Genomic DNA, 12,113 nt, shown 5'->3' with positions numbered 1-12,113 from the left:
CTCTCTCGGTCTGACCATTGGTCTGTGGATGGTAGCCCGACGAAAACGACAGTTCCATGCCCAATTGATGACAAAATGCCCTCCAGAATTTAGAAACAAATTGGACTCCCCGATCTGACACTATATTTTCCGGGATGCCATGTAGCCGGAAAATGTGCATGATAAAAAGATCGGCCAACTCCTGGGCCGAGGGGAGTCCTTTCAGGGGCACGAAATGGGCCATTTTACTGTTACTGAATCTGTCGACTACCACCCAAATGACCGACATGCCTTCAGACCTCGGGAGCTCACCCACAAAATCCATGGACAAGTGGGTCCATGGTTCACTCGGGGTGGGTAAAGGCTGCAATGTTCCCACAGGTGCCAGATGGGAGGGTTTGCTTTTTGCACACACTGCACATTCTCTCACATACTCCTTGCAGTCAGTTGCCAATGAAGGCCACCAAGCACATCTAGCGACAAGGTCATGTGTTCTGGAGGTCCCAGGATGTCCCGCATTTTTGTGGGAGTGGAACATCTGTAATATCTGGAGACAAAACGGCAATGGTACGAACATGACCCCTTCAGGCTTTCCCTCAGGAACATCCTGCTGGAAGGGACCCAAAGTCTCCATCCAGTTCTTCCAGGTCTCTGTGGCTGCCAATACCACTTTCTGTGGGATGATGGTCTCTGGGTCTGAAGGCTGTGCTGTCTCTGGCTCAAAACATCTGGATAAAGCATCTGCTTTAACGTTTTTGCTACCCGGAGTATATGTAATTACAAATCTGAATCTCGAGGAAAAACAATGACCATCGAGCCTGACGGGGACTCAATCTCTTAGCCCCCTCAATGTATTCCAAATTTTTGTGATCAGTGTAAACTGTAATCGTATGTTCTGCTCCTTATAGCCAATGACGCCATTCTTCAAAGGCCAATTTAATGGCTAGGAGCTTCCTGTTGCCTATATTGTAGTTTTTCTCTGCTGGTGAAAACCTATGAGAAAAATAGGCACACGGGTGTAATCTTCCCTGCAACCCAGAACGCTGAGACAGCACAGCCCCCACCCCGACCTCTGAGGCATCCACCTCTACGATGAAGGGATAGGATGTGTCGACGTGTCTCAAAATGGGTGCAGAACAAAACAATTATTTCAGAGTAGAGAAAGCGGTCAAAGCTTCGGGGGACCAATGGTTGGTATCTGCCCCTTTCTTTGTGAGACTGGTGAGGGGTGCAATGACTGTGGAGTACCCCTTTATGAACCTTCTATAGTAATTTGCGAACCCCAAGAATCTCTGGAGAGCCTTCAGTCCCACTGGCTGAGGCCACTCCAGGACAGCAGAGACTTTGGCAGGGTCCATAGACAGGCCCGAGGTAGAAATTATGTACCCTAGAAAGGCGACAGATGTTGCCTCAAAAAATGCATTTCTCCAATTTAGCATAGAGCATGTTCTGTCTTAGCTTGTGCAGTACAAATCTGACATGAGCCCTGTGCTCTGAGAGGTTATCTGAGAAGATTAGTATATCATCCAGATATACCAGGACAAATTTACCCAACACCTCCCTGAACACCTCATTGAGTTCCTGAAAGACGACCGGAGCGTTACACAACCCGAAGGGCATCACCAGGTACTCGTAATGCCCATCGGGTGTGTTAAAGGCCGTCTTCCACTCATCGCCCTTTCGGATTCGCACCAGGTTGTATGCACCCCGCAAATCCAATTTTGAAAAAATCTTAGCATTGGTGACCTGAGTAAATAAATCGTCTATCAAAGGCAAAGGATAGCGGTTCTTTACTGTGATTTTATTCAGACCCCGATAATCAATGCATGGCCGAAGGCCTCCCTCTTTTTTCTTTACAAAAAAGAAACCTGCTCCAGCAGGTGACCGGGAAGGGCGAATGAAACCTTTAGCTAAGTTTTCACGGATGTATTCCTGCATGGCCAATTTTTCTGGCCCAGACAAATTGTAGAGATGACCTCTAGGGGGCATACAACCAGACCGGAGATTGATGGGACAATCGAAAGGGCGATGTGGGGGAAGTTGATCGGCTGATTTCGGACAAAACACATCTGAAAATTCATAATACTGATCCGGCACTCCCTCCACGTGAATCTTGGTTTGGCCCAAGGTTACCTTCGCTAAACAATGATGAAAGCAATGGGACGACCAGCTCGATAACTGACCAGTGGCCCAATTAATCTGAGGAGAGTGAAGTTGTAACCAAGGCATGCCAAGAATGATTGTGGAGGTTGTCATGTGTAACACAAAAAAATGCAAATTCTCCCTATGCAGTACCCCTATAGTGACTCCCACCTCTGGAGTCTGCGACAGAGGATTGTTACCCTGCAGAGGAGAATCATCCACTGCCGTAACTTGAATAGGGGGTTTTACCGGGGAGAGCGGAATACCCAATTTTTTGGCGAATTCGTAATCCATAAAATTAGCCGCTGAGCCTGAGTCAACGAAGGCCTCAGTGACTTCAGATTTATTCTCCCATGAAATAATACAAGGAAGAAGCAACCGTTTATCATCTAGGGATAACAATTGCGCGCCTGGGGTATTACCCCCAACTACACCTAGGCAGTAGCGTTTCCCGACTTCATAGGGCAATTCTGTACTCTGTGACCCCCCCCCCCCCCCCCCCCCCCCTGCACAATAAAGACAAAGCTGCTCTGATGACCTGCGTTTCCGCTCTACCTGAGACAACTTTGATCGGCCGATCTGCATTGGCTCAGGTGGAGGCGAAATGGGAGGAGGCGGAGTCGCAGGAGGCGCAGCGTGGAATACCATTCTCACATGGTTTCTACCCCGGGTCTGTCTCTGATAACGCAGCCGACGCTCTATCCTAATGGCCGATGAAATGGCCTCATCGATGGACTTAGGTTCAGGCTGACTTAACATAAGATCGGAGACCTTATCTGACAACCCTGATAACAATCTAAGAGGGCAAAAGTGTCCCACCTGGCTGATGCTGACCACCTCCTAAATTCAGCAGCATACTCTTCAACCAGACTCTTGCCTTGACGTAAAAGTTTGAGCTTCCGCTCCAGAAGTCGAGGCAATGTCTGGATCATCGTAAATTATAGCCATGGCTTTAAAAAATTCTTATACAGAGGTTAGTGCCAAGTCTCCGGAGGGCAGACTGTACGCCCAGGTCTGATATTCACCTGATAACCGTCTTAATAAATGTGACCCTTTGGGCCATAGTTCCTGAAGATTTAGGTCTCAACTCAAAGTATAACACTCTACTCCTAAAATTTCGGAAGTCAGATCTGTGACCAGAAAACTTTTCAGCTACAGGCATACGTATGTCAGGGCTAGGAGATCGCACCTCATCTACAGCCGTCTGGAGGGTTTGTATAGAACTGGACAAAGCGTCAATTAACGCCCGTTGACTACCCAGCACTTGGTTGATGTTATCCACCGAAGTGGTAAGTGTGCCCAGATGGCCGGTGAGTGCGTCCATTTGCATTTGGGCTGCCGTTCTGTAACGATCGGTGTAACACAGAGAGGATCCGATTATCGGTGATCTGCAGTATCGCCGATAATCAGATATATCTCTAATCTCTGGACACCTGAGTAATGAGTGTTTGGTGCAACAGTAATACTTTGAGGAGAGCCCCCGGATAGAGGGTGCATGGCAGTAGGAGATACTGCCCAAAGAACAGGTTCCTTCACTGGCCTGAGGCTCCCCAAGGGGTGGAGCCAGGCTGAGAGTAGGAAGGACCAGAGTATGAGTGACACCAAAGGTGAAGTGTCACTGACAGGTCTGTGAACTATCCCAAAACAGAGGAGACAGTTCTCGAGGTCGGACAGGCCAGGTCGGCAACAGACAGACAGATCAGATACAGAGACAGGAGACCGATACGGAATCCTAAGACAAGCAGGGTTCAGCAACAGAGTATCAGATATAGCGAAGTACCAAATAATCAGAGTTCAAGAGAGTGGTCAGAAAGCAGGAAGTCATAACAGATAATAACAATGCTAGTCTGAGGTGTGAGCTTCGTAATCAACACCCTGGAACTAGTCTTAAGTATAACAGAATAACAATAATACAGATACTGACAAAAAGGTCTGAGTGCTACCACGTAGTGATCGCAACGGCAGACACCAGAGAAGTGACCAGCACCAGTATATATACTATAGTGCTCTCCAGCGCCTCCCCTAAGTGCTGGACCAATCAGAAATGGTTGAATTGTCAGCTGACTGGCTTGGTCATCTGACACCCCTCTGGCTGTCATAAAAGTTCTGCCTCTCCACGCCGCCCGTTCTGAATCTGTGTGGGCTATCAGTCCCAGCCACACCAGACATGTGTTGCAATGTATCTGCTGTGGAGGGCGCGGAACCAGCCGCACCGCTATCCGAGCATGCGGCGGTTTCCTCCGCGTTCAGCCATGCTGACAGATGTAGGCCTATGCATGCAAACCGCCGCATCAGATGCAGAATCCGCCGCTTTGGACGCGGAATCAGCCGCCTTGCTCTGAGCACCTGCGGCGGCTTTTCCGCGTTTTCTCAGACGCGGGACAGGAAAAAGACACTGAGGAGTAGACTACATGGAAGGTAAGTATGACTTGTGTATGCCTTATTTTGACTTTTGATTTTCAGTTCAGGTTTTCTTTAAGTAATCTGTAACCTTCCTTTGGGGGGGTTACACACCTCTCTGACACTGGATGCCCTTTACAGGTTTTAGTGCGCCATATGAATTCTGTATGGGTGAGGGGATGTAAGACTAGCACTGGGGCCTAGCGCTCATAAGCTAGGATACTGGGGGTGAATATCTTGAAGGGGGGGGGGGGTTGTAGACCATTAAAGTCTCCTAAAATTGAGGTTTTTACTTTAAAAACCTCTAACTTGGTTGCCTCTCCCCGCAGCTGAAAACGCCATAAATCACCCCTAATTCCCCTGGCAAAATCTACAACTTTCTTGGTCGTAGATTTTGCTGCCCAGGGAGGCAGAGCTTTCAGCTGCAGCTCTGCCTCCATGCGCGTCCATCAGCGCTGATTGCCGCCTCTTCCCCCCCCCCCCCCCCCCGCCTCTCTCAGTGAAAAAAGACAGAGGGGTGGGGAGAGGCTGCGATCCACGCTGATGGATGCGTGTAGAGGAAGAGCTGCAGCCAAAAGCTCTGCCTCTATGTGGAAGGAGCCCCGCAATGTGCCCAGGTAATTTGCGGTGATTTATGGCATTTTCAGCTGCGGTGATGCTTTTAGGAGGGGAAATTATGTTAGAGGTTAGGCACCTTTCACACTTAACGCGTTTTAACTGAAATCTTTTTCACAATGCACTGCTATGGAAAAAATGTGTACTAACGCACACCAACTGATTAAGTGTAAAAGGACACAAACACTGGTCCGCACGACAGCCGGGGGCCTCAGGTCACTCGCACTAGCTGGGGCCACCAAACCACCATGCGGCACCTAGAGGGAGGTGTGGGCAAGCACCTCCAGCGAACTCTCCCCACCACCTCTAAACTGAATGCTAACTGCAACAAACACAATTGCTAACTCCCAGCTAGAGCAATCTCCTGCCTTTATCTGGTCAGCAGATGCCAATCAGGTGTACTGTATTAAAAAAAAAATAAAAAAAATAAAAAAATAAAATCACAAACAGTGGTCTGCACAACAGCCGGGGGCCCCAAAATTTCTTTTTTGCCAGCTTCCAGGATGCGGTTGACAGGTGAGTGGTTAGGGAGGGGACCGTGTGGGAGATGTGCCTACACGGGGCGTCCCTGTAAAACTATGCAATCTACGTATTGCGTCCAACCGAAGCCTCCCACCTGAATGCTAATTTATGCAATTCCTGCTTGATTTGGTAAAGCAGGCAAAGGGTGCTGACCAGATAAAGGCAGGAGATTGCTCTAGCTGGGAGTTAGCAACTGTGTTTGTAAGTGTAAAAGGACCCTAACAGTTAGGTCAAAGTGAGAATGTGTAGAACAACAGAGAGGTTAAGTGTGTGCTTTGTAGTGTTTTTTTTTTTGTTTGTTTGTTTTTGGTTTTTTTCGTTTTTTATTAATACTATAACTGACTTTGTTATCCCTCTATTCAGGGCCACAAACTAGCTGGGGAAATCTTCATCTCTTGGTACCCAGCGGCTCGGTGGATTTGGTTCACAGTGAAGCATCAAAGAATGCCTCCTCTGAGTGTTGGTGATGGTGTATGGTCGCTGAATCCATGCTCCAAGGATGTGGATGAGGTAAAGCATCCCTGCTCCAAGGATGTGGGTGACAGTAAGGAGGTGAAGAAACCCAAGAGTGATAAGCCTAAAGCGGAAGAACTGTGTGAGAAACCTATCACCCGGGGTCAAGAAAAGGCTCTTGAAAAGTTCTTTAAGAAAACTAAGTATCCAACCGCCCAACAAAAGGCCGTACTGACAAAGACTCTTAAGCTGACGAAAATACAGGTAATTGTTACTGCCTTTGTAAACCATTCTATATAGAAGTACAAACTAAGCATTCTGGCATGTGGCAAATACTTTTTGGCCCTGTTCAGTGGTGTGTTGCGGCAGCGTACATAATAAAAGGGCGCCTGAAAATTTGGGCGCCCAGGAAAGGTGATGGTAGAATATCAGTAAATCTTTAAATCTGCTATTAAAGGGTGAAGGATCATAAAATATCTGTATTAAATACAGGTACTTTAAAACAGCTAAACCGAACCCTGACACCTTACCCTAACTGCCCTGCCCACACAAACACCCTACCTGATGCCTAAAGGTGCGTACACACGCACTACAGCAGCCAACGATTGGTCCGTTGGCACCTCCTGCTGGGTGGGTTTTCAGCAGACTGTAGTGCGTGTATGCACTGTCGGCGGACTGATAAGGCTTTTCCTGAACGATCCGCCCGACGGATCATTCAGGAACAGCCTTATCAGTCCGCTGACAGTGTGTACACACGCGCTACAGTCTGCTGAAAACCTGCCCAGCGGGAGGTGCAAACGGACCCGTCGTTGGCTGCTGTAGTGCGTGTGTACGCACCCTAACTCTAACTGCTCCCCACACCTAACCGTAATATTCTCCCCCCCCCCCCCTCCCATTTGTAATAGCGGCATTGAAGGCTAATTTGGGCACCTGGTAAACATTGGGCGCTAGACCCAGTGCCTATTTAGCGGGTTTCCAAACTTCCCCTCAATGCCGCGATTTAAATGTCGCCTATGGCACCTTCGTATTGGTAAATCCAAGTTTGTCAACTCCAAGCTGCATAGTTTTTGCTTTAACTTTTAGACTGAATTATTAGCACTTCCTTAACTATTTCAACTGCTCAATAGTTGGTGGTTTACTAGTATGAAAGGCAGGTGTATACAAGGCTGCCATCAGAATTTTCTGAGCCCCATACTGTGCAAACCTACTGGGACCCCCCCTTACTCCCCTGTGCCTCCACATGTCATATCACCATCTGATGGCTTGTAGTAGCAGGTAGATAGTGATAGGTGTATTGTAGTGGCCAGCACTGTGGGGAGTGGGGCCTCTTGGTGTAGCAGGCCTCCTCCATCTGCCATAATAGACTCACAGGTGGGTGGAGCAACATTCAGGGGCAGGGCCACAGTATGACTGGGCAGTCTCACAATGCATTATAGTCCTCCCCTCTGCATTGCCGTGTGTCCTCTGTTACATGACAGTTGGCGAGGGGACATACAGCCGTTTGCAACTGTTTTACTACACAGCTTATCTGGCTGAAAAGAACCACACCGCTAGTGTTTGACTGCTAGAGCCCATGTAGAACTGCCACTGTTTGGGCTCCACACTGTTTTGGGGCCCCATACAGCAGTACCCCCTTTACTGCCCTTAAGGCGGCCCTGGGTGTATATATAGCTGGTATAATGGCAAGGAGGGCCATTTTAATGCTCCATTTTTAGAGGAACTGCCCCTGAAAAGGTCTTGGAAAGGTGGTCTTGTAAATAAGACGAGTTGGCTAAAAGCATAAAGGACCACTATTATGGAACTGCAAAATGTAAAATACATGTACAAGAAATTTCTCCCAGACGAAATTGCATTATAACAAACTTTTTATTCTGTTATTGCAGCTTACAGTAAGTAGTAAAAATCTGACAGGTTTTGGACTAGTTCACAAAGTGTTTTTGAAAATAAAGAAAACCCACAGAATCCTTTTCAGAAGTACTATGTGAATGCCATATTCTCAGCTCAACTGTCAAAATGGTCAGGGCTGAGCTGAGGCGGGAGAGGCTCCAGCCGCAGGGCACAGTGTAGGAGGGGGTGCACAACCTTTCTGCTATCATTACCCTACTGAGTTTGAAGCATAGAGAAATAAGAGGGGATACATGGCAGTGACTGCAAGCCAGATAACTATAGAATAAGGTGTTGGGGGCCCTGGGGTACCTCTTATGCCTAACATTTTATGCGCCGTATCGAGCCAGCGCATCTCCGTGCGCGGATCAATTGCCGCTCGCCCCCGCCAGCGCTTCCTTATCAGCGCTCTATTCCCTGCCATTGTCCACAGGTGGGAATCGAGCGGGCGCGGGTCGAGCGGCATGATCGGGCCAGCTGAATATTATCAGCTGGCCGGATCAGCTGGTCGATACATGGTACAGAAACGTACAGTGTATCCCCAGCATTAGTCTAATAGCAATCAGTGTGTGACTGCTGGGGTGGGAGGGATGGAGGGGCGCACTTTGGAGTCTCAGCCTTGTGTGCTGGAGAACCTTGTCCCGACTCTGAAAATGGTGTGCAACAGAGAAGGGGAGCCACCTGACGTGTTTGTATAGATCCTTTCCAGGGATTGCTTTTGTAAAAAAAAAAAAAAAAAAAAGGAATGCTGAAGGACCCACCCCACCCCATATGAGATGGACTAGTCCAAAACCAGATTGTTAGATTGTCAGATTGTTATTGCCTTGTCAGAGGAACTCTCCTTCCTGCTTGTTCCAATCGCTGTCACTCACTTGCCGCTGATCTCCATCTGCATAGCCGCTTATACACGCCCCTGGCTTGACTATGCAAGCAGAAGTGACACATGATCTAGAAAGTAGGTATGGTCAATGAGGTGTGAGTAATTGGGTTTGTGCATAATTATGTAAATTCAGCTAGAAAATGGGCCAATCAAACCCTGCTGAGGTGAAATTGGTCCACCGGTCAAGCTGCATACAATTTGCACAATTCTGCATAAACTTGTAATTTGCCTCTTGTTGACAATCCCTACTAGCCAGTCAGTAGTCTGACTCAAATTGTCTGAAGATGTTCACATGGCTTTCCATGACATCTCCGAAGTTTGTTCAAACTAAAGTACAATACTGACCTTGCCTAATAAAGTGACTTTGCTACATGGGATCTGTTCAAAACTTAGGCGGGCACTTTAGTTGATAGCCACGGCATTAAACTGTTTGTTCTTCTTTGGGACTTTTTTCTCAAAGGTTTGTTTGTTTGTTTGTTTTGTAGGTAGTAAATTGGTTTTGGAACCGGAGGGTTAAAATGAGAACTGAAGATGAGCTCAGGCTGAAGTCGAGAACTCAAGATGAGATCAAGCAAGATGAACTAAAGCTAAAGACCTTTGAATACCAGTGTCGCATACTTGCGCCTTCAAAACAGAGTTGCATAGTCGCACCTTCAGCCTATCATCCTTATCCTATGCCTCATCTCTGGGCCCCTGTACATGCACCAAACACTCCCTTCTACCACAGGCAACCTGTGTTCCACCAACCCTTGCAAAATCCATATTACCAAAGTCCAGGGTTCTTCCCTCTGCCTTTACCTCACCAGCCTGTTATGGGCAATACCGGTCTTGAACCCTACAATCCATTCCAACTTGAAAGGAACATGGGACTGTCTGGGCAGCAGCAATTTTAAGTGGTGGTTTTTACAGACTAATATACGATGCCTGGTGAGAGATGTTAAACTTTAAAATTCAAAAGAAGTTGATACTAAAATGACCCCTACATCCTATTTTAGAGGGTGAAGAGTGAGCTGCTTTATGTAGGATCCTTGATCTGCATCTCGCCCCACTTGGGCAATCTATGGTTCTCTTGAGGGCCCTTCTTCAATTTAGGCCTCATTCACACTTAGTGTGCATCTGTCTGCTTTTTATCAGCACATTAATGTTAGATTGGTAGGCGTTGCAGCGGACAGAAGTGCACTAGTGTGAATGAGGCTTAAGTCTTCTCCTGAGTTTTCTCACAGTAGATACCTTTTTAACATCCAGCAAGAAAAACAAAAGCTTGAGCTTGCTTACTTACTTTTTTAAATCTGTATTTTTTTTCTCTTGCTAGGTACTGAAAAAAATATTATAGAGATGAGAACCTGGGAGAAAACTCAGTAGAAAAGGGGTTATTGCTTGTGGGCTCTAGAACCTCACACTAAGGTGGAAGGGCCTACTAGCTACTACACACCACCAGGATTGTCTCATTTGTAGTGCGGCTGTAAAAGGCTCCTGTAGCTCTGGGTATGCGAGATGGTAAAGCTGTTGCTCTACTAGGGAGGAGTTTGACATTCAACTTTGCAGATTTTTCTATGAACTTAAAAAGGAGCTAATCAAGCCCAGTAGCTATTGATCAACTGGCTGAAAGCTCAGAATCTGGCCTTGTTTCCTCCTCAGTTTAGCAGGAATGTGCCTATCTAATAACAAGCACATCCCTGCTCGCTACTGTGGATGGTCAAGTGAGGTTCTGAGATGTTAATCTTGTTCAGCATGGGGAATGGCTGACTCAAATGCAGCAGCTGCTACATTTAAAGGACAACTGAAGTGAGAATACGGATGCTGCCATATTTCCTTTTTAAACCATACCAGTTACCTGGCAGCTCTGCTGATCTTTTTGACTGTGGTACTGTTTGAATAGCATCAGAAACAAGCATGCAGCTAATCTTGTCAGATTTGACAAAGTCAGAAACGTCTGATCTGTTGTATGCTTGTTCAGGGACTGTGCCTAAAAGTATTAGAGGCAGGGGATCAGCAGGGCAGCCAGGCAACTGGTACTGCTTAAAAGGAAATATGGCAGCCTCCAAATATCTCTAGTTACAGTTGTCCTTTTAACTGGTCCATTTGTAAGCTGAAGAAACTGCATCAACTCAATTATTGGCATATCAGGGACTATCCTAGTGTTTCCCATTCTGATAGCACTTTTTGTACAGTAAGAAATGGGTCACTTTTTATACAGTAAAATAGGGCAAAGGCTGTAAAGACAGAACAGTTATCTAGGTAGAACACTAGAAATGCCTTGTGGCTTTAGTTAGTAATTGGTCAAACTCTCCTATATGCTTTGTTTCACCAACCTTCGGTGATGGACTCTGTTGGCCAGCAGTTGGAGGCTTTCATTTGAATCCCCTCCCTTGGTTGGTGGAAGACTTTGCATGTTAGAATGTGCTCATCAGTAAGTTGGGTGGGGGGGAATGAGATGTGGCAAGGGCAGGACTCTACAAGATAAGGAACTGCTAAATTTTCGGGTTGCATACAATTTAGTATAATCAGTCTCATGCACTTTATTTGGGCATGTTTTTAAGCTACGCACTTGTACAAGTAATACCAGATGCTTAGCAAAATGATTGATGTGGGCAAAGTTGGTTTATGGTACTCAGAAGGGCAGCAGATGTCTTTGGAGACCAAAATGTCTATGGGGAGTAGCGTGGTTCAATAAGTACGCACAGCCACATAGCCTCGTCTCTGCCTGCTCATTGGCTAAGAATCCTACACGGTCTTCTCACCTCTTGTCCCCTTTTTTCTTTTTTGCATAGTGTTTATACCAAAACCACCATTGCCAGACTTTTTTTGTTTTTAATTGCTGGAATTTGTACAGCAATTAGCCATTTTGTTTTTGTCAGTTAAAATATGTATGTTAATGGAAGTACGATTGCACTTTAAAAAATGGCTATTTAATTTTTTTTTTTATAAAGACAATTTGTACAAAAGTTTGTTTTTCTTTTATGTATAATGTAAAATTAACATGAGTGGTGGTAAGATGGGAGAGGTTACAAGAGGCTTGTGTGTATGAGACACAATTCAGTGTGAAATGGATGTGAGCTCTTCATCAGATATGATTTTTTTTTTTTTTGATTAGTGAGTGTTAATACATCAAGCAAACTATTGAATATTTGTAGGTCACAATAGGTACATTTTACGATCACTAACACTCTACTCAAACCCTCCTTTTAGGCATGGCTAAAGCTATCTACCCCTCCATGTAATAGCTAAAGATGGTCAA

At 46.3% G+C, this 12,113-nt stretch overlaps 1 protein-coding gene across 1 annotated transcript in view; it reads left to right on the top strand.

Moving 5' to 3' along the window:
- Nucleotides 1-11,759, top strand: part of LOC137534083 (intestine-specific homeobox-like) — a 147,397-nt gene extending 135,638 nt beyond the window's left edge. The window contains exons 3-4 of the mRNA XM_068255435.1: nt 6,022-6,375; nt 9,361-11,759. Of these exons, the coding sequence (XP_068111536.1) occupies nt 6,022-6,375; nt 9,361-9,768 (762 nt within the window). The 3' untranslated portion in view covers nt 9,769-11,759. The remainder of the gene's footprint in view (nt 1-6,021; nt 6,376-9,360) is intronic.
- The last annotated feature ends 354 nt before the right edge of the window (nt 11,760-12,113 follow it).

Source organism: Hyperolius riggenbachi, chromosome 10 (genome assembly GCF_040937935.1).
Source record: "Hyperolius riggenbachi isolate aHypRig1 chromosome 10, aHypRig1.pri, whole genome shotgun sequence".
Taxonomy (NCBI): Eukaryota; Metazoa; Chordata; class Amphibia; order Anura; family Hyperoliidae; genus Hyperolius; species Hyperolius riggenbachi.
Note: the sequence above shows the minus strand (reverse complement) of the source record. Positions and strands in the feature narration are given on the sequence as shown.